The 21,591-nt window shown below is 41.4% G+C and overlaps 1 protein-coding gene and 1 pseudogene across 2 annotated transcripts in view; one reads left to right on the forward strand and one right to left on the reverse strand.

Annotated features, from left to right (window-relative positions):
* Positions 1-3,660: 3,660 nt before the first annotated feature.
* On the reverse strand, positions 3,661-11,081 carry LOC148039105 (FACT complex subunit SPT16-like; annotated as a pseudogene).
* LOC148039106 (hyperosmolality-gated Ca2+ permeable channel 2.3-like) overlaps positions 10,315-21,591 on the forward strand; it is a 139,332-nt gene continuing 128,055 nt past the window's right edge. Inside the window, exons 1-3 of one of the 2 annotated variants that reach the window (XM_087674994.1) lie at positions 10,315-11,537; positions 11,705-11,851; positions 16,566-16,629. In XM_087674994.1, coding sequence (XP_087531120.1) covers positions 11,245-11,537; positions 11,705-11,851; positions 16,566-16,629 — 504 coding nt within the window. In that variant the 5' untranslated portion in view covers positions 10,315-11,244. The remainder of the gene's footprint in view (positions 11,538-11,704; positions 11,852-16,565; positions 16,630-21,591) is intronic. The other variant, XM_087674993.1, reaches the window with a different exon arrangement.

Consider the following 21,591-nt stretch of genomic DNA (forward strand, 5'->3'; position numbering starts at 1 on the left):
AAATTTTGAACATCTTTTGATAATAATATGATTACTATCTCTCACCTAACCTCCTTGTTCATAGCTTTCATGGCTTCTCTCTCTTCTTTCCTAACTTTCTAGTATTTCTCTCTCCTTTTGTCACTCTTTTCTATCTCCTCTACTCTTCTTTCTCTCACCTCTCAACTCTCTCCTTGACAAATGGTATCAAAGCTTAGTCTTTTGATCCATTTGATTTTCTCATTTTCAAACATATTTTCTCCAATTTTCCACCATTAAACCTAGGTTAGTAGGTACAGGAGCCATGTGGCAAGTACTTGCAAGTATTCTACTTGGAGTAGAGACTAATCTCAAATCTCTAACAAAGATCTTGGAGAGATTTAAACAAACCATGGCCAAAATAATAGGTCATGTATCCATTATGGGCTATTTTGAAGGCAACTTGGTAAAATAGGGGTTAACAGAACTTAGGAGAAGAACAAACAGTGGTTACTTATCAAAGAGAGGGTTCTCTTTCCCCTTTCTTGAAGCTTCCCTACAAGTTTCATGGAGTTTCCAGCCAAGATCTCTTTCTATCACACAAACCTTAGCATTTAGACCTCATCTAAGCTAGGAAGAATTAGTTGCTCCATCACATAAGCTTTAAATTTATTACCATTACGAAGGATTGCTTGCTATCCAGATAGGCCAAATAGCCCCAAAAATTGTATGCACTTTTTGAGCTGATTACTGCTATGATCTCTTCTCCTATTGAACCTCATCAAGCTTGGTTGCTCCAATCATCACAACAAGTTGTTTCTCTCATAAATCATTAAGATTGGTGCTCTATTTCTCTTCTTCTACTCTCTTAAAACCCTAACAGTGCAGACCATGGATAGCCATGAAAGCTTGAGTTTAAGCTTCAATATCTCTCAAATGTCTTGAAAATTCTTCATCATTTTAGTCCTAAGGCTCATTCTTGTGAAGATTCCTTGAAGAAATTACAAAGATTGAGCAAGATTAGCCAAGATTTAACTTTAAAAGCCTCCATGGAGTCAAGATTTGGGAGAAACGGGTTCAAGGATTCAATCTCAAGCTACTAAGGCTTCAAGATTGCTTCAAGCATCCAGGAGTGAGGATTGAATATTATTTTATCAACATTGAGCAATCGGAGGCTTATTCAAGCACTTGGGATTATTCAAGCCTTCATCAAACTATACAAGAGGTATTTCTCTTTAATTCTTAATCTCTCTCATCTATCCTACTGAACTTCATCCATTTGATTGAGAGATTTAAGAATTGAAATATTTTCATCAAACTCTAGCCCATCATTGGTTAAATAAGTTATTTCATGGAATGCATTGCTTGCTTGATTCAAACAATGAATTAGAAGCTTTTGCTTGAGCTTTCAACATTACATTCAATCCTATTTGTTAAAGAACCAATTGATTGGTTGAATTGTTCACTCTAATTCAATGACTTGAAAATGCTTGTTTGATTCATGGAAAAAATATTAAAAAATCCATTGTAAAGGGTAAGTTAGCCGTGAATCACTGTGTGGTAAGACCCTCTCCCTACCCATTTTGCCAATTTCAATCCTATTGTATCTCATGGAATGAGCTGAATGGATATCTTAGTAATGCATATCATGCTGATTGATTAGAGTAGTATATCAGTGCCATTTTTAGATTCCCATCAAGGAAAAAGGTGGATATCGAGGGAGATAGTGGGACAATAGAGAGACGAACCTCCCTCACAATTAAAGATCCTGAAGGAGTGCAACCAATTGACTCGGGGAAAACTTCGTCTATCTCTCGATGATTCACAGCCCGTGTAGGGAGCTTGTCCTACCATTTTATCTCGCACACAAGTACCGTGATTGGAGAATTGAAGACTCAAGCATTCCCAAAGATTCAAGTCTCTTAAAGATCAAAACAAGGTGAAACAGGGCTACTACAGGACACTACAAGGTATAAATAGGTCATTACAGGTACCATCTTTACATTGGGTTATAGATGTAGGTACTACAAGTTTCCCATAGGTCCTATCCAGCTCCCCATAGGGTTTGAAAGCCTCTCGCTAGAGCCATTTTTCTCTCACGTGTGGAAACTCGACACTTACAAGTTATAACAAGATGCAGGTCTAGACAGTTTAGCCTCAGAGATTGGATTATAGAATTTTTTCTTTTAAACTTGCTATAACATGCTAGAGCTCAAGAGGGCATCATTGGCTCCATTTTGAATCAAAAGTTTTGAGAAATGGACTTTTCTAGCTCAAACTCTGTTTTCTCACAATGAAGCTAAACTCCACAAGTACATGTACAATTTAGAACCTTTTTTATCAGCTGATGTTATGGCACAAACCCCGCCACTCTTTTCAAAGCCATTGAGCTTGCATAAAAATATGGAAGGAAGTATAGAAAGAGTCTACATTTTAGCGCAGGATTGTTTTAAAATGAGGACAAGTTGGCAATGTTTATGGTAGCAATCATGCACCAAGTGGACACTTTAGAGTGCCAACTTATCCATCATTCAATACTTCAGGACGTTAAGGTAATTTCAAGACAACAAATAGTCCAATATTGGATTTTAAACAAGGGACAACAAGTTCAGAACTACTTCAACCAATGTTAATCCAAAGTCTATTACTATGGACCTATTGTGGTCATGCCCTGGCTTTGTGATCATGTGTTTTGACTTCCTCTCTCTGCGAGAGAACTTTGTTTTCTGGTTATGTCCACCACTGCTACCATGAGGATTGTTAAAAGTGAAAAGGGTTAGTTGAAGCATCCAAATTGGAAGTAAAGGGATATAGAAGATTGATATGGTAAGTAAAGGGGTTGTAAATTCCCATTATATTAAGGGAAGGATGTCATCCTGGCAAGAAGAGGTGAGGGTATTGTTGATTTCATTCCTATTTCACTCTCCTATAATGCCTATACACACTCCCATTGCACCTATACACACTCCCTTTCACATGAGATATGAATAATCCCTACATTTATGAAATCTAGGAGTCCTATTTGGCTGTGGATATCCAAGAGTCCTATGTGGGTGTGGATTTGGGAGTCCTATGTGAGTGTGGATGATTGTATGTATTTGGTGTTATTCTTGTTATTGCCCTTAAAAGATGACACCACCAACGCTCACACTCCGATACACACTTCCACATACTCTTATAACACCCCTACCCATCCGCACCCATACACATATACTCCACCCTATGGGTCTCTTAAGTAAATTGATGATTATGACAATAATGTAGCATGTCAAATCGGTTGAATCAATACCCTACTTACACAAGGGTTTGCACTACTTATGATGGTCTATAGCACTTAGAGATGGGTATCAATCCACTACTTACACAACGGTCTACATTACTTATGATGGGTCCACACCATATAATGGATCCATCCAATACAATGGCTATTGGAAGAGATTACATTACTCATGATGGGTCCACACCATATAATGGATCCATCCAATACAATGGCAAGTGGATGAGATTGCATGTTAAAAAGTAGGGAATAAGGAGGTCAAAACAATGGGTCCACCCCGTATATGATGGGTCCCTATAGCCATTCATAAAATCTTCACTACCTAAACATATGGGTCCCATCCATTACCTGAAACCATAAAGGTGAGTATGGTTTCAGGTAGTGGGTAAGATCCTAAAACCAGAGTACTCGTATAGCAATAGGGATTAGTGTGCAAAGGATAGAAGTTCATCCAATGTCTTACCCTCCTCGTCCTCTTTTGAATCTTCCTCCTCTTCATCATCCTTTGATTCCACAACCAACTCATCATCTGAATCATCATCTTCAGATTCAAAAGCCTCTTCCACATCAGAGGGCTGATATCCTTCATCTAATTCCTCACAATTTTTAGGATTCGAGTCGCTTACCTCCATATTTAAAAATGCCCAACCACCATCCTCTGAATGAATTTCTTTGGGTCATCCAAGATTGTCTTTAAGATGGGACGCTAGTTGAGATTCAGCCTGCTCTCATAATACTTGATGTTCATAGAGTTCATCTACTCCTTAATGCCATCAAGTGATGTTGAAGGGTTGCATCAATCCTAAGAATGTTGCGCTTAAAATCCTTAAAGACAATGGTTGTATATCAAAGGCTTTTTGGCCTATACCAAAAGTTGACTATCTCAATATCATTTAGAGTGATCACCAAAAGGGCTACTCTATAAGTTCAACCGAACAGTTAATAGTTGGAACAATAAAAGTTGAAGTTGAGGCACCCCATGGAACCCAAGCTCCCAGCAAGTTGAAAGGCACATCAAACTCTAGATCCGAATCTTTGAACTAAGGCTAGTCCCAAAGTTAGGACACTCTCTTCACAAAAAGGTTAAACTCGTTTGTTAATCTTATTTTTATTATCCCTTTCTTGCTGCTCTTCCTCAATCACATATGGATCATATGTGTTGCATCTTCCCCCACCAAGTGGTGAACTACCTCTAGTGACCTCAACAAAGAATTGTACATCCTTGGTCTTCTTCTTTCCAACCATGATAAAGTTATCCAAGTGTAGGTGAAGGAGAGTAATCATATCCTTTTTAGGCGGCTAAAAGAAGGCATGCTTGATATTCATGTACATAATATCAACCTTCTCATCTGGTTTCATAATGGCATATCACAACCCATTTATGTGTGGCTCTAATGATCTAGGCAGCTTTCACCCTTTCTTCCCACCAAAAGATAGGCCTTATCCATAGATTTGACAATCTAATAGGTTTACCTTTTGAAAGCTGGAGTCTTTCTTGAGTCACTAAACTGGCCCTCTCAGCCTTCTCTGATTCCCTTTATGTAGCATGGTGTCTGAAAGTCTTGATCTCAGCTGAACAACCTAGCTAGTATGTCTCACATCATTGGACCTATTTACGAAAAAGAAAAAAAGGAATACTTTTGTAAATTGGATTGTGAAATATATGTATGTGGTGATAGCAGGAAGAGACCGTTCCTTAAAAAAGCAACAATGGAATATCTATGCTTGAATCGAAGCCCACCAAGTGGTCCACTCAAAACTCCACAATGTTCACGCGCCAAGAATAGGCAAGCTACATTTGCTCCAACGTCTTGCTTCTATGTCTCTTCTTCTCCCTCTCTAATTTAAAGAAGGAAATCTACATGAAAATGGAGAAAATGACCTTTCACCCACCTCCTCAGGAGGTCTTTATGAAAAGGGAGCAAATGACCCTTCACCCACCTCCTCAAGAGATCTGCATGAAAATGGAGCGAATGACCCTTCACCCACCTTAAGAGATCTACACGAAAATGGAGAGAATGACCCTTCAACCACCTCCTCAAGAAATGTCCTCTTTGGGAAGTTTTAGGTGGGAGGTTAAGTCAGGGGGTCAAACTTTTTTTTCTTTTGTTGGAGAAAATCTTTGAGTTCATCAATGCAAAAGAAACGACTTCATTTTGAGTTTTGGTTGGTTTTGGTGGAGACCATGGTTGGTATACAAGCCTGCTGCTCAATACTACAAGGAAACCAAGAAGCTTCCACCTAGTGCCATAAGAGCTCTAGGTGGGCTACACTAGAGTCCCTTGATGAAGAAAAGGGACATTAGAAGCACAACAGCCTCATCCCTTCATCTCCTCTTGACGCCATGGTTGGTATTATCTCAATGATTGCTATGGTGGAATAGAACGATCAAGCTCAAACCCACATACAACTTTCCAAAATCAAGAGTAATATGGTCCTCTCAACCTTCTCTAATTCCCTCGTGCAGCTTGGTGTGTGCAGAGCCTGGTGTCTCAAAGTCTTGATCAACTCGTTGAACAACTTGGTTAGTATGTCTCACGGACCTAAATGATACTTTTTTAGATAGATTGCACCAAAGAACTTTTGTGATGCGAGGTCAGTGGTAGAGTATCTAGCTTGAGGGACACCTTTGTCATCACACAACTATTGCTTACCACGTGGTCCTTGGTCCCTATTCTTTAATGTTGCAGAGCAGGTTATGGCGTAGCGGCTGACACATAGTTTCTCCTCATTGTCTCACAGTTGGGTCACAGGCTTGGCCCACCCACATCCCCACCGCGAACGACTGGAGTTTCTTGATCCATTCAAGGCCTCTTTGTTTCCATTAAGCTATGGTGGCTTCTCATTTGATTGGGTTTTAAAACATCTGAAGAGGGGTTCTTGCTTCTTGGTTATTGGCGTTCTTCATCGATCCGTTTCAAGGCCTTTCATTGAGGAGGGCCCTCTGAGGCAACTTCCATCACCACACTCAATGCTAATTGTGCACCCCATATCCCATAGGTTCTATTCCATTCCTTACTATCTCCTTGGGTGGTTTGCTTATATCTCCTATCGCTGTCATAAGGGGCCCATTTTGGGTTTGCGGCTATGGATCCCTTGGCTCTTTGTATTTCGCAAGGGGATTTCCAAGAACTTGAGGAGTTTCTTAAAGACCGTTCGGTGAGGTTTATCTGGATTTCTGGAAATAGATTTCGAGAAAAGATGGATGAATCTACACAATATGTTTGTCCTACCGGGTCATTGCGAACAAATGCATGACCTTTTTTTAAAAAAAATTACACAACAAGAAACAATCACAAATGTTGATTCACTCTTATATGTCATATTGAATAGGTAATCTTCTATCCAAATCCCCGACAACCTCTATGATGGTATGTTTTGCCATCAACTCCTTGGAGTGTGCGAGTGTATGATGAAAGTAATGTTCCCAACGTAGAGGAGGAGAGTATGTAGGTGGAGGGGTCGATATTGCGGAAGGTGGAGGGTGAAGAGGGCTTGGAGTGTGTAAGGGAGACATTCATGAGTAACATAAATGAAGAGATAGGAGGCCAATAATTTTTTGAGAATGAAGTGGACTCCTTTTTCTGTAGTGACCTATCTATAGGCCTTCCAGTGTATGTCGAGCTATGCCAGGAGATTGACATGGGGCCATAGGTCGAGTCGTATTTGCATCATCCGCTTGCTCAATTCGTTGATGATTCACTTTTAAGGGTACTTTAGTATATGTGTTTTAATTAGCATCCTTTTTTTGAGAGTTATATTATCGTGCTTTACCTAAATCTTTATATTGATTATGCTAACATCATATTCTGTATGTGCAGGTTATCTTTGACGATACCCAAAGAAGAGTAGGATGAGTTGAGGGATGATCGATGATGAGGAGTTGTAGGAGATATTCACACGTATATCTCCAGATCAAATGGACCGATTTAAAGATATGGCGGCTGTCAGAGACATCATCAGGCCATTCTATGAGGTCTACTTCGGCATGCTCTGATACTTCGATTTTCAATAGACGAGATTGACGCTCTAGACTAGCCCCAAATAGAGAGAGTGATTTTGGGGGGGTGCTGCAAAGATGTGGATGCTGTGAGCCTGTGATTGGTTTTAGAGAGGGTCGCTACTCCTCAATCTCATACTACCAGTTCCAGAGAGGGTGGCTCAAGTGGGAGTCGTGAAGACACCGATGCAGTGTCTCCATCTCCTCGATCTGGTGGATGGTTGTCACCTCTAGGGTTTGGCACGCCTATAGGGAAGTCTACTCCCATGACTCAGGGTTTTGCTCAACCAGATGGCACCCCTATATGGGTGCTACTCCGAGAGATACTACCCCTGCATGCACGCCAGACATAGAGGGGTCTCCTAGTTATGCCCAGGAGTGTGGTTGTAGGTGGGCGAGGTCACACCTTAGACATACCCTAGTAGGATAAAATTACCTCGTAGATGATAGGACGTGTTGTAATCATGAATGATAAGGGGACGAGGGTGATATTTCACATGGGGGAGTTGTGCCAACAAGTATTTAGGCACAATGTTTTGGACCATTGGAAGAATATACCCGAGGGAGCAAGGACTATGTAGTAGCATCCTTGCATGAGGAGTTTCTAGGACCTACGACGACAAAGAGGTTCTCCACTGGGGTGGATGATGAAGTGTATGCATGCATACATGTCACATAGACAATCAGACGCATGCAAGGCAATTAAGAGTGGTGCCTCAAAGCCCAAGTGGCTAGATGCAAAGGATTGTTGGAGACTTAGAGAGGAGGCCACAGATTCTCCGAGACGATAGCAACAACAGTAGGACGAGGGAGGGCACGATTGGAGGCAGGGGTCGTGCATCATCTGGGGAGTGGCAGTCATGGATGGATCCACTTCGACCCTGACATTTCTGCGTAAAGTAGTTCGCATGGGGTTCGACGCTAGTTACTCTCTAGGAACATGACCATTAGGGGAAACCCTGATTTAGGTCAGTCCTAAGTGGAAACAGCCGGAATGCTTCCGCTACGTGGGCTACGTGGTAGACTCGGGAGGACCTAGATCGCAAACGCTCTTGCATCATTTACATCCCCCCCAAAACCCCCCCCCCCCCCCCCCCCCCAACAACATAAGGTGCTCCTTGCCCATCATTGCTACGTGCATGAGAGACATATCAACTACTACCATGTTAGCTATTGTGTTTGCCTTACCATATCAACTACGCTACCACATCCCTAGAGAGAGAGAGAGAGAGAGAGAGAGAGAGAGAGAGAGAGAGAGAGAGAGAGAGAGAGAGAGAGAGAGAGAGAGAGAGAGAGAGAGAGAGAGAGAGAGAGAGAGAGAGAGAGAGAGAGAGAGAGAGAGAGAGAGGGGAGGGGAGGGGAGAGACACTAATGCCCTGCCATATGAGGACATTTGTCACATCTACTATTAATTGTGCTACTACTGTTAACCATCACTACTACCATCTACCACGTCATTACTACTGTTTGCCATCCCTACCACCATATGTGAGAGAGAGAGAGAGAGAGAGAGAGAGAGAGAGAGAGAGAGAGAGAGAGAGAGAGAGAGAGAGAGAGAGAGAGAGAGAGAGAGAGAGAGAGAGAGAGAGAGAGAGAGAGAGAGAGAGAGAGAGAGAGAGAGAGGATCTTAAGTTTGGGTGTTTAACTCAACAAATATTTTTTATGCATGTCAATTTCACAATTGAAATAAAACCTATAAGTATCACTAGCATTAGAGTGCTTCCCTTAAGTAAACACATTTACTTGCTAAAGTCATTTGTGAACTACCAAAATCATGTCCACGTGCAGGTAAAAGCAAGTGGATCACATCATATGTGAAGCGCACACTATTTCTCTCTCCTTCACGGACAATCATGGTTTCTCCTCCCTGTGCAAATCACTATCTTGAATCACATGGACCACGACTGCTTTAGGGTCGTGTAACACCTAGCTCAAATTGGACTTTGTGGGAGTCTTTAAAGTCAACATGGTGTGACATATTTTTTGCCTCCTTTATTACTAAGAATATGGCTCCTTTTACTTTGAAAGTCTAATCAAGGCTCTAGGTGTGACACTACCCTCACTGACAAAAGTCCATGGAGTAGGTTGGTTTTTGAGGGTACTCCATCCACTAAGAAAAGGCACATAATTTAGTTTGCTAGGTGCATCCATGCACTCATTCACTTGACAAAGATGACATGTTGAGGTAAATTTTATTTTTATGTGGCATATTTCTTTATTATTATTTTAATACAATGCTATTTTTTATAGTTACGACGATCATTGTTAGTTGTTAGATTTTTTTAAAATGCAATCACAATCATGAATTTTGTGATGAAATTGTAATCTTTCTAGGCCTAAAATGTATTTCTTTAGGGGGTTGTCATTGTATTGGTCCTTGTACCCTAGGGGCAGAGCTAGAGGTTCACGGTGTTGTTCTCACAGAGTTTTTTTTTTTTTTTTTTTTTTGGGGTCTCAAGACCCACCTCTACCTTCCCAAATTGAGGAAAACGTGATGTATAGTAATTTTTAAATTTTGGAGTAGGAAGGTTTTTTCAAACCTTCCTATGTGTCCTCAATTTTTTTTTGAAAATGGGGAACGCGATCGTTTCTTATCGAAAACCCCTGCATGAATAGCTCCCATAAGTTCCTTCCTGGAATTAAGCCTTGCTTTCCTTATAGTTTCTTAAATAGGGTAGAGGAACCAGAAGAGTGTCATGAAAAAAAGGCTTTTCGATCTTTTTCACCAAAGGTGGAATTTGGATTTCTGGCATAGAATACCATCACAAAACATGAAGAAGCCTGCAAAATTTTTCATGTGAGCAATGGTAGCATGAATGGAAGTGCTCCCGTTCAAAAAAATTGGGTTATACATAGGGACCAGAAGGTGAACAGAAAATGCAAAGTTTTATCAACCAATCACCTTTGTTTCTGGTCCGTTTTATCCAATGGTTAGCTGACATCTGTAAACTGCCGAACCCTTTTTGGGGTTACTACCGTCACCTTATGGGTGGTCGCTACCTTCCTGGCCCTCCCAGCCTCGGCTAGTTCCAGTCGCTAAAGCACTTTTGTCCAGATTGCACTCATGTGTCTGTGAAATGAAGAGCCAGGGGAGGTGGCAAGCTGCTGGCGCGACACCTGGAGAAGGGGTGGGAGAATATTTGGTGCGTGCCGACGTGTTTCCTCGAGACCGAGGTAGGTGGTTTTGTATAGAGGAATGGCCGAATCCCAGGCAGGTTTGTCACCCACTGTTAGAGGACTCACTGCTCAGAACGAAGCGACAGGAGGCTCCTCCGCACAACATCTTCTTCAAACGAAGGCAATCAGGCATGCGGATGTCTTACTCTGTCTGCCCTTCCTGAATTTGGGCTTACCTTTAGCCGTAAAGAACAGAGCCGGCTGGTTTGCATCTCTCTTCTGCTGCTTCCCTTTGCGAGGTTCTAGGGTTGCTCTTCTGCGCAGCATTTGTGGGCTCCATTGTCACGATACTCCATCGGGCTTTCCTGTGAATTTATGCGGGTTTCGCTCTGTTCTGGCTTCTGGCGGCTGCACAAATTTTTCTTGAAATTCGGGGGCTCCTTCCAAGGGAAGTCTTCAGTAGCATCATCACACTGGAAGTTGGCCATTAGCATGATGTGCTCTCTCTGTTCCATCCACAGATGAGCTTGCGGTGTACGTTGATAATATCAGTGGAAGTTGGAAGTACCCTCTCTGTTTCCATCTACACATAAGTTTGGGGTTGTCTTTTGATAACATCACTGGTAGTTGAAGTTGAGAGCTATACTCGAGTATCATTCTGTGAGTTTGGATTGCTTTCTCCCTCACCTCGGACTCACTGTGAACATCAACTGACCGTCTATAAGCCATTACCGCTCATTTTGCTTGTCTCATATATGGAACAGTTCCAGACCGGGTTCTTTATCCGCAAGTATAAGGGTTCTATTGCAAGATCAATACCCTGATCAGTCTGGATTATTATCTGAGTACTTGGTACTGTTTTGAAATATTCGGCCGTAGCATTTGTGATGCCATGACTGCCACGCAAGTATCAGGCCTCATAACATCAGCAGTCATAAACATTGGCTTGACTGTATTCTTCTTCTTATTGTACTCTGTGTTCAGGAAGCAACCTACAAATGCCAACCTCTACTTTGCCCGCCATATCCTTAAGGAGAAAAGGAGCACAGGGCGGGTGTACTCGTCATTGGAAAAGTTCATACCTTCTCCTGGATGGGTAAAGAAAGCATGGCAGCCCACTGAAGCTGACATTTTGGAAAGTACAGGGCTTGATGCTGTTGTCTATTTGAGAATCTATATACTGTGGTGAGGTTTGCTTAAGCTTCTTATTCCTGGTCATCGATCTCTTTATGCAATAAGAGACCAGTCTCTTTTCCACTGTGCTCAAGTTGCACATTGTTGCCAAGTTTCTAATATCTAGGTGTTATTCCATACTTCCAAGCAATGCATCTGAAAATGGTATTTCTTTTCAGTTTTCGCTTTTTCGGTATCTGCACGTTGGTTGGCATTTTGGTCCTGGTGCCTGTCAATTATATTCAAGGACAACTTGACATTACCACGATATCGAGTGATACATTGGACAGGTTCTCTATATCAAATGTTACAAGTGGATCAGACAGGTAAAATGAATGGATGGTTGGTTTGTTAGAGGTTACATCACTTTTTCAAAGGTCCTCACTGTTCAATCAGGAATGTTCTCTTTGAATTGGAAGTTTACTTAGTCTTCTTGTTTTTTCAGTTTCAAGTCGCAGTTTGACAAGCTCATTTATCCTTCCTGATGTTATAAAATGCGATTTTCTTTCCACCAAGGATAGAAAATGGTATCTTTTTTTAATACCCCCCTCAAGTTTATAGGCAAAAAATATTTCCTCAAGTATACAAACCTCAGGTTATGTATAAGTATACGGGGTCTGCCCTAGGGTATTGCCATCATGATTCATGATATACCGATCTCCCTAGTTTATTTCTGACTTGTGTGGTCTGCCCATAGGGTATTGCCATCATCATGATTCATCATATACCGATCTCCCTGGTTTATTTCTGACTCGTGTGGTCTGCCCATAGTGTATTTCCATCATGATTCACGATATACGGATCTCCCTGGTTTATATTCTGACTCGTGTGCGTCTAGTTCTGACAAAACTTGTGCTTTTGAGTTTGTGGCATTGAGCCAACATAGTGCAATAAGGAGCCTCACGATGTTTTGAATCCTCTTATTGTGTTTTGCTTGTTTAGGGCCTAAGGTTGTCACTAAATCATCTTTATGTTGTTTCAAGACACGCCCCAGACTTGCATAACGTGATTAGGACCATGAGGACATCCCAAAATCCCTTATCACATTGTGTTGTGGTCCAATCTTGGATCAGAATAGCACAACGTGACTAGGGGCTATGGGGATGTCCAAAAACCCTTACACATTGTGTTGGTCCAGTAGTTAGATCAACACAATGTGATTAGAAGCCATGGAGGATGTCCCAAAATCTTTTATCATGGTGTCTTGGTCGCATCTGAGATTAGGCCATTGCAATGCGATCCATTAGGGACTCCATGTCATGTTATGCTAGTCCAAGAACAACACAACGGATATGGGGCCCTTGATAGTGTGTGGCGCCCCTTATTGGATTGTGTTGGTCCAATATCACCCTAGACCAATATAATGCAATTAGGGGCCATGTGAGTGCCCCACCCTTTGTCACATTGTATTGCCCTAAAGCCTAATATGATTGTTTGTAGATGGAGTCTATGGAGAAACAGAAAATGGATCATTAATAACTTAGAACAAGTTAGGAAACACCACAAGAAAGGTTGTTTGATTTTCTTTATTGAGTGGGACAACAACATCTTTGTCCATAGGTGCCCTAAATGTTTTTTGTCACTGCCTTTGTCAAAGAGTGGAGTAAGGTTGGATGTAAATACTTTGAGGACTATGAGGCAACATATGAGGAGCTTATATTTGCTTGAGCATTACTTATTAAGGGTGCTTGATATTCAATTGTTGATGATGCTTTCACTGAAAGCGTCTTAAGAAGAAGTTTAATTAGGAAAATTTGAGGGTTCTTGCCGATGAAGTAAGATTTTCATTCTCAGCTAGTGTTTTCAGCTAGTTTAGCTTGATTAGAACACATTTAGAGGAAGGATCACATGTGTCGGTTGTCCTGCTTTTGTCACTACACTCCTCACATTTGCTCCTATCTCTATGTGATTGGATGGTTTGCTTGAATTGTTGAAATTGTGGGGTTAGGCTAGGCATTTGAAAGTGCCTCTCTCTCTTGTACTTGTACTCTTACTTTATTGTATCTACATCTTACCTCAATGGCTCCTCCATGTTGCAATACTGACAACAAGCTTAAGGGACATGACTATACCACTTGGAGTGTTGTTATGAAAGCTTGCTTTGTGCAGAATTTTCTCTAGTATATATTATTTTGGGATCAACGTTGTATCTTTGAAAGTCCTCTCCTATTCCATATGATTGGGATGAAGATAACTATTAGGAAGCAATTCTTGATTGGGACAATGATGGTTTCAAGGCATATATTAGTAGTCATTTGTGTCATGCATAACCATCTCCTACTTATGAGTGTTAGTCTAAGTCAAACATGGACATTACATTCTGCATGTCTGTCATTTCATTTGTTTTGATGGAGTTGGCGGCTCTTTTTAGAGCATGCATGCTAGTGTAATTCTTTTTAGTGGGGCTAGAGGCATTGTTCACACTACCAATAGTGGGGTGATCGGTTTGGTCGTGGGGTGATCATCATTTTCTCTCATTATTTGGTGCCTATTGCTGGTTGGCTAGCATTTTAGGCCTAATTATGATGGAGTCAAGCCACTTTTGATGTTTTTTGCTATTATACCAGCCTTGGTCATTGGCCGCACACATCGGTTTATAGATTTCAGCACACTTTGACCTCTAGTGGCATTCCTTTGTCATTGGTGCTTCTCTCCATGATAAGCTTGGTCTGGTGCCCTCATTGACGTTTTGGGCTACGCGCAAGAACTAATCAATCCACATTGTATTCAACATTCTCTTAGAGATCGATGCAGATTTCCTTGTTTCATTCTCTTCTTTTCTTGTAGTCTTTCTCTTCTATTCTCTCTCATGTTCACATTCTTCTTCCATTGCATATACACATGGTATCATTGCCAATAGAGAGGACCTAAACGTTCTACAAAGAGGAGACCATAGTCTATGTTTGGTATGGATTTGTCGCGATTGTTCGGGCCTTTCATGAAGTGTGCGAGGCACCTACAACTTCCTTTTGTTGGGTGTAAACTTCTTCTCTGTTTGGGCAGCCTGACACCAAAATATAGCAGCTCTTTGTGTGTTTGTAAATTTCCTTGAAGAGATGTGAATTATCTATTCAATGCATTTGATGACAGGAGTCAATTCATTCCTTTGAAGATTGGTAGTCCCGCCATTCAAAATGTCATGAAGAGTGACATGAGTATCGAAGATGTAACCCACAATCATCTAGAGATTGTCACTCTAACAAGTCTAGAAGATTGGAGCGTCCTCATTCCCCCTTTGTTCTGTAGAAATTACATAGCGCATCAGACATAATCTGAGCAAGGATTAGAGAACACACAATAAATATGAGAAGAATAAAATCTGCTTTGATTTCAAATGAATTGATACAAAGATGGCTCTATTAACCCGTGCACTTCCACTGTGAAGCTTAGATGGTGTTTTAGACAAATGATAGGCGAAGAGCTTAAGGGTAGCTGGAAGAACTTTGACTGGGTAAAAGATAGATTGACGATGGCTTTGGAGGGGTCTTTTTTTTATAGCCTGGGAAGGTAGTCTAGTTAGGCTGTTCATCCATATTATGAACCTTCCCAAGTCGGCTAGGGAATATTTCAAATAGGGGTCCTTGATAATTCCCACACCCCGCAACTTGATGCATTGTGCCTCGAGTTACTACCAGCATAACTACTCTATCTAACCCAAAGGCTAGATCCACAAAGGTCACCTTTTTTCCATCCGGTAACATACACCTCATTTGACATACAAGTTAGGACCCACCGAACGTTCGTGCTCACACATGGCTTCTTCATAATGGAGGCCTTACAACTTAGAGCACCATGGATCATTGGTGGCATCTTACGAGGGTGGGGCATTGAGCATATCTAACAGCTTCTCTATATATTTCTAATAGGGCACCTGCTGCAGGACCCCATATGGCAATCCTAGCACCATTTGTACAAGTGTTTGTTCTTTCATCAGTGCCTAAAGATCACCTTGATGGCACCGACTACTTCGGTTGGCCTTGCATAGTGGAGTGCATACTGGATTACTTTGATCTATGGGCAATTTTTACTACCTTGATAGCTTGTCATGTGGAGGGACCCCACATTAGTTCCACTATGGAGCAAGCTTCTCTTTGGGATCGGTCCTACTCCAGAGCTCGATCTTCTCTTTATGAGTTTGCCGATTTTTGTCCTTGTGCATGTGCACAGACTTTGGACCGTAGCAAAGGTTTGAACAAAGATAATTTCTCTCTACCGGTTGAAGACCTTTGCCGACTTTATGACCTTAGAAAAGAAGCTCTGAATGCTTTTCATTGATGATTCTCCTTCCATGAAGGTTTGCATCGATAGGATGGAGGAATTGGGGGATGAGCTTGCATCCTTGGGCAAGCCACTATCATTCGAACATATGGCATTCCATCTCTAAACTTTGATGTCTTTTTCACTAGCCTACTCTCCTCTAGAGTTCATGACACCATTTTGTGGGGAGGCATTAGCCTTGCTTGTTTCGGAGCATAAAGAGTGACTCAAGAAAATTGAAGCTAAGTGGATCTAGCTCTACTAAAGCTTTTATTACAGGTTTGGGAGGGGGAAATAAGGAGGACAGCAAGAAGGCAAAGAACAAGAAGAAGAAGAATCATGTTAAATACTTCGAGACTTCTTCGAGCTTTGATACAGATTCAAAATGGAAGTCTAAATGCCCATACTATGGGTAGGGCACCCATTCTAAGGAGAACTGTTGGAAGAAGTACCCTCACCGTTCAAGAGCCAAGGCTGGAGTTGCATCAACTAAGCCTTCCTCTGCCTCTGCCCTAGCTATTACATATGAGTTTGTATTCCTTTACATCCATGAGCTAGAGGAGCCTTCTTCTTCGATTGTCTTGTTTTCAAAGAGTGAAAGCAAGGATTAGTGACTTTGTTTAGAATCATAAGTGGTAGCAGGTGTTAAAGTTAGATGAGCTTAGTTTTTCATTTGTAAGAAATTGCATTGGACACATTTCGATTTCTTTTATATCAGCTGTCTTGTATTTAGTATTCATTGGGATGCATGCATCTTACTCCTTTTTCCATGTTATGTCTCAGGCTTTGGGTTCACTTTAGTGTGCTCTACTGCATATCATTCCTTGCTTATGGACTTCTGTACCTGGTAAGATTATATTCTTTTTGCTATTGTCCTACAGATCAGCTTCTTCAATGCATAGCTTTCGAGAAAGCAAGAGTTGGATTGAAATTTGGGGCGTATGTATAACTTTCATCACTGGAAAAAAATATGAGATCACTACTTGACACAAAGTGTTACTGCTAACTCACTAAGCACTCACATGAAAAACTCTTGGTCTGTTTGAAGAGAGGCAGACCAGAATTTTCTCTAGCTTTAAAAGCTTATGCTATGTAATTATTAATTATATAACCTCTTGCACATTTTTCTCAAATTTCCTGACCAACTTTTTTCTGTTTCTGTTTCTGTTGTCTGAAGAATGGTATCATAGGTGCTGAATATTGCATGACATTTGTTTCTTGTATGAAGGCAGCCCAATGAGACTTCCATCTAGGTCATGACTTTGTTTCTGTTTCTATTGGCTGAAGAATGGTAGCATAGGTGCTGTATACCGCATGACATTTTTTTCCTTGTTTGAAGGCAGCCCAATGAGACTTCCATCTAGGTCATGACTCTTATTGGTTTCACACTCTGAGATGCATCCCTCAAAACTTTATCATACTGTTCGAGGAATTGCCAAACCTTCTACTTAATGATGCTTGCAATATGAGTTGCAATAAACTCACAAGAAATTTACACTGTTCAGAGAGCACAATTATATGACCGTATTAGGGAAAACTTATGCTGAGCAAATTTTCATCTTGACTCCCAAAGTCTAAAAGCTTCTACCATAAAGAGTGATAGCAATGAATTGCATTGTATATATCTGCAAAGCCTCTATAAGCAACCTACAGTACAGTGTTGAGAGTTCATCTTGGTTTTTCCACTCATATGATTTGTCCCTATAGTGTTGAGAGTTCATCTTTGTTTTTTCACTCATATGATTTGTCCCTACCTTGGTGGCCCATCTTTTCACTTGGATGGATCATCATCCATATCTAGAGTAGCATGCCAAGTTCTTCTCTGTATCTCTAGTTGTTATGGATTGGTGTTACCTTCCTTGTATCTCAAATGAGGATTTTTCTGTGTCAAGTAATTCTTCCATATAGTAATCTACCTTGGGCATGGAGGGTATTCATGCCAATTCTAAGATTGAATAAGTTTTTGCCTCACAACAATTACCATCCTTGGCTCTTCTCTAGAGGGGACATCCTTTTAGTGGCCATTGCAACTAGAAGAGATAGGATGTTCAATTTTATGGTTGAGGAGGATGGCCACCTTAAATGAGAGGATTTGGACTAGACAAAGTGGTTCACAAGATGCTCTAGACAGAGGATTAGAGTAGTGGCACACTTTGAGAGGCAGTGGTACATTGACCCAAACCCAACCACCTGTCTGTTAGGTGGACGGAGATATTGGACTTCTTAGAGGTCTCTCAAAGGCTACAATGGGATCTAGGAGAGTAGCTATGGAGGGATCCATTCCTTGATAGGTCATGCAAAGTGGCCTTCTTTGGCTACACTTCGAGGCTAGAGAGGAGGATTCAGATGAATAGGATCAAGGCACAACTAGTAACCACCTCCTATTGACACAAACATGGCATCTCAAGACATTTCTTAATAGATTTGTGGTGGAGGCTAGATGATAGCTATAGGCTTAGGAAGATATCCCTCTTCTTGTGGCTATAGCTCATAGGAGCTTGCAATTGGCACTTGGCTTAGTTATGGAAGGGGTCCCAATGGCATGTGCGGGATATGCTAAGCCATTGGAGACATAGAGACATTGCCTATGGGACTATCCCAGAGCTCTGGAGGTCTGGAGAAGAGCCTTGATGATGATATTTCATGGAGAGGCCATTATTGCAACTTGGAGGGTTGTAGCTTGGGTCATAGCCGAGTTGTCCACGTCTAACGAATGTGACAACTAGTTGATCTGTTTAGACGTGTGTAATATGTTCGATGCCAGCCCAACTCATTTGATGGTTTCTGTTTGACCATTCATGGGGTCCAAATTTGACGCTTGGAGGTAAAAAAATTAACATTTATGCAATTGTTTTCTCCCCCTTTCAAGGTGGTCTTCAACCCATATACATCCATCCATCCTCTCTCTATCTCTCTCAGTACAATACATCCATCCTCTCTCCCCTCCCCCTTCTCTCTCTCTCTGTGTGAATACAACACATCCTTAAAATTACAAACACAATCATACGGCAAAGTACATTTTGATAATAGAACTCAATAGTATTAGGGTAACTCAAAGATAATGAGCACAGAAGATCAATGAAGAATGAATAGATGCTCAATGCAGTAACCACACTATGCAAAGTGAATACAAAGCCTTGAACTCTTATGTCTTTGAAGGATCGAGGCAGAGGATATGAGCTATAGAGTAGGTCGTACTTTGTACATATCCCAAAATGCACCAGGCAGCCTCTAGATGTGATTAGCGGAGCTGCAAACATGGATCTGGAGAGTGTGGATCAGGATGAGCACGTAGTGACAACATGGAACAGTGGGCAGTAGGCTGAGAAGTATCAGGGAGAAGTAGGAGATTTCTGTAGACAGCAAAAACAGCTGTCAGAATGCCCTTGGAAGGGTTGGCATTAGTAGAATGCTGCAAACACAAACTAGAAGGGATCAGGCTGCAGCAGACACAAGCATCTCGAGGGTGTAATGCTGATGGTGATGGCTGGTTGAAGGAGAAAACAAGCTGAATGCTATCGCCAGCTGCAAATGCAAGGCCCAGACAGCTTTGCATTGATTGTCAGGTTCTGATGAAGTTTGGTTGCTGTCTCTCTCTTCTCTTCTCTCTGGGTTTGTGTCCATTTGCACACTCTCACATGGTATCATAGCCAAACAAGAGAACACTGAGGTGATTGGAGCTAAGGTGACCTTCCCAGACTGGTGATATAGCCTTCCACATCATTGTCTTGCTGCAGGCAGCAGTCTCCATCAGCAAATACAACTATTCTTGGTGCAGGTGACAATCCACAACTATTGGTGGCAATCTACATCTACATTTTGTGCAAACACAACAAGAAAGACAATTGATCTCCTCCAGGCAGACCATCTACATCTTTTCTATTGTGCATGTGTAGCTGATTTCACTGTTCGAGGGGCTGTCTACAACAAACACAAGTTTTTTGGGTATTTTGCAAGCCATTGAAGATGTCTTCTCACTAGTTTGTAGGCTTTGATGATTCAGAGGATGAGTGTTCTCATAATTCTTTTTTTGGTGAGATTATGGCAATGATTCTTGTGAAGACCGCAAAGAATAGAGGTCCTCAAGTCTGCTTGTTTGGTAGCCTTCTCCTCCCACCTTCCTCCACGTTTCTCAAGAGACCCATCACCTTGGTCTTATGATGCCTTCTATGGCACTTGCACTATGTCCCTTTTTTTGGTAGCCTTCTCCTCCCCCCTTCCTCCATGTTTCTCAAGAGACCCATCACCTTGGTCTTATGATTCTGCTTCTACGGCAGCGTCAGTGTAGGTGCCCATACTTCCTCCTTTGCCCAAGGAGCACTGCTTGGATGGTTTCAACTATTCATTGTGGTCATGTAAGGTGGAGTGTGTTCTCAACACCTTCAACCTTTGGGAGTTTGTTTTCCATCCTGTATTCCGTTCCATGGAGGATTCCAAAGTGGGATCGACGATGGATTGTGCTACCTTATGGGATCGGCTCAAATCTCAAGCTAGTAGATCTTTTCTTTTCATGAGCTTAACGGATTCTGTCCTAGTGCATGTTTGCAAATTGAAGATTGTTGCGGAGGTGTGGAAGAAGCTAGCATCTCTCTATCGTCAGAAGACATTTGCTCACCACATATCCCTTGAGAAGAAGCTTTGGATGCTCAATGTCCATGATTCTCCTTTCATGTAGGACCACATCAATAAATTGGAGGACATGAGAGATGAACTTGTATCTCTCGAATGGACTATATCTTCTAAGGACATGGCCATGATTCTTTTTACTCAATTGCCATCTTCAAAGTTCGATGTATTCTACACTAGTTGTCTGGCTTTGAGGACCTGAGATACACTTCTTTGGGAGGACTTTGCTTGCTAGTCTATGAGCATGGCGAGCGGCTTAGAGATATAGGTACCAGTGGATCTGGCTCCACGAAGGCTTTTACAACAGGTTCGGTGGGGAGGGAAGAAGAAGGGGAAGACCTAGGCCATAGTTGTTAGGTACGAAAGGTACGGTACGATAAAATACAGTACTAAATGGTACCTTAAGATTTTATAACATATGGTACGATATTAGTACGACAAAAAAATAATGTGATTATTTTAGACAAAAGATAATAGAACGTATATTTCAAGTCTAAATAGCAATGGTATTAGAGCATATAAGATGAGTACTTGAGGGTAACATGCCAAAACCTAATGCGGAATGCGCAACATGCGCTACTGCTACCTACAACTTATAACTACATAGATGGGAGTGGATACATCATACATGCATGATCATACAAATAAGAGAAGTGTGGGGTTGAGAGAGAGAAGATTGAGAGAAATTGTTTGAATCTCAAATGACCTAATCTCATGGGAGAATCATATTAATATAAGGAGCATTTAGGTCGTCCCAAAGTGTAGTTTGAATGGGAAAGATGCATCCATTAAGTTGGTATCTTATGGTACTAATATGTAAGGTACGGTACCTAAAGTATGGTATAGTATCAAACCTTTCGTATGTGGTACTAGTGCAACTAGAGAGAGAGAGAGAGAGAGAGAGAGAGAGAGAGAGAGAGAGAGGCCTGGGGGAGAAATAAGAAAGAAAGAAGAAAAAAAAAAGAAAGGAAAAAGAAAAAAAGAAAGTTGTAGACTTAAAGTAGAGTGGCAAAAAAGTGCCTATTTTTTCGCACTAAATCGTACGGATATGTACCGTACGGATCGTACCGTACAGATAAGTTCGTACTACGTACGGAGACAACCCTGACCGAGGTCAAGAAACAGGAGAACAAAAAGGATGATTCAAAGGATTTCAAGAAGAAGCCTAAGTGCTGTTGTCAAG

This window comes from Lygodium microphyllum, chromosome 3 (assembly GCF_053477565.2).
Source record: "Lygodium microphyllum isolate KBCC chromosome 3, Lygodium_microphyllum_v1.1.10, whole genome shotgun sequence".
NCBI lineage: Eukaryota > Viridiplantae > Streptophyta > Polypodiopsida > Schizaeales > Lygodiaceae > Lygodium > Lygodium microphyllum.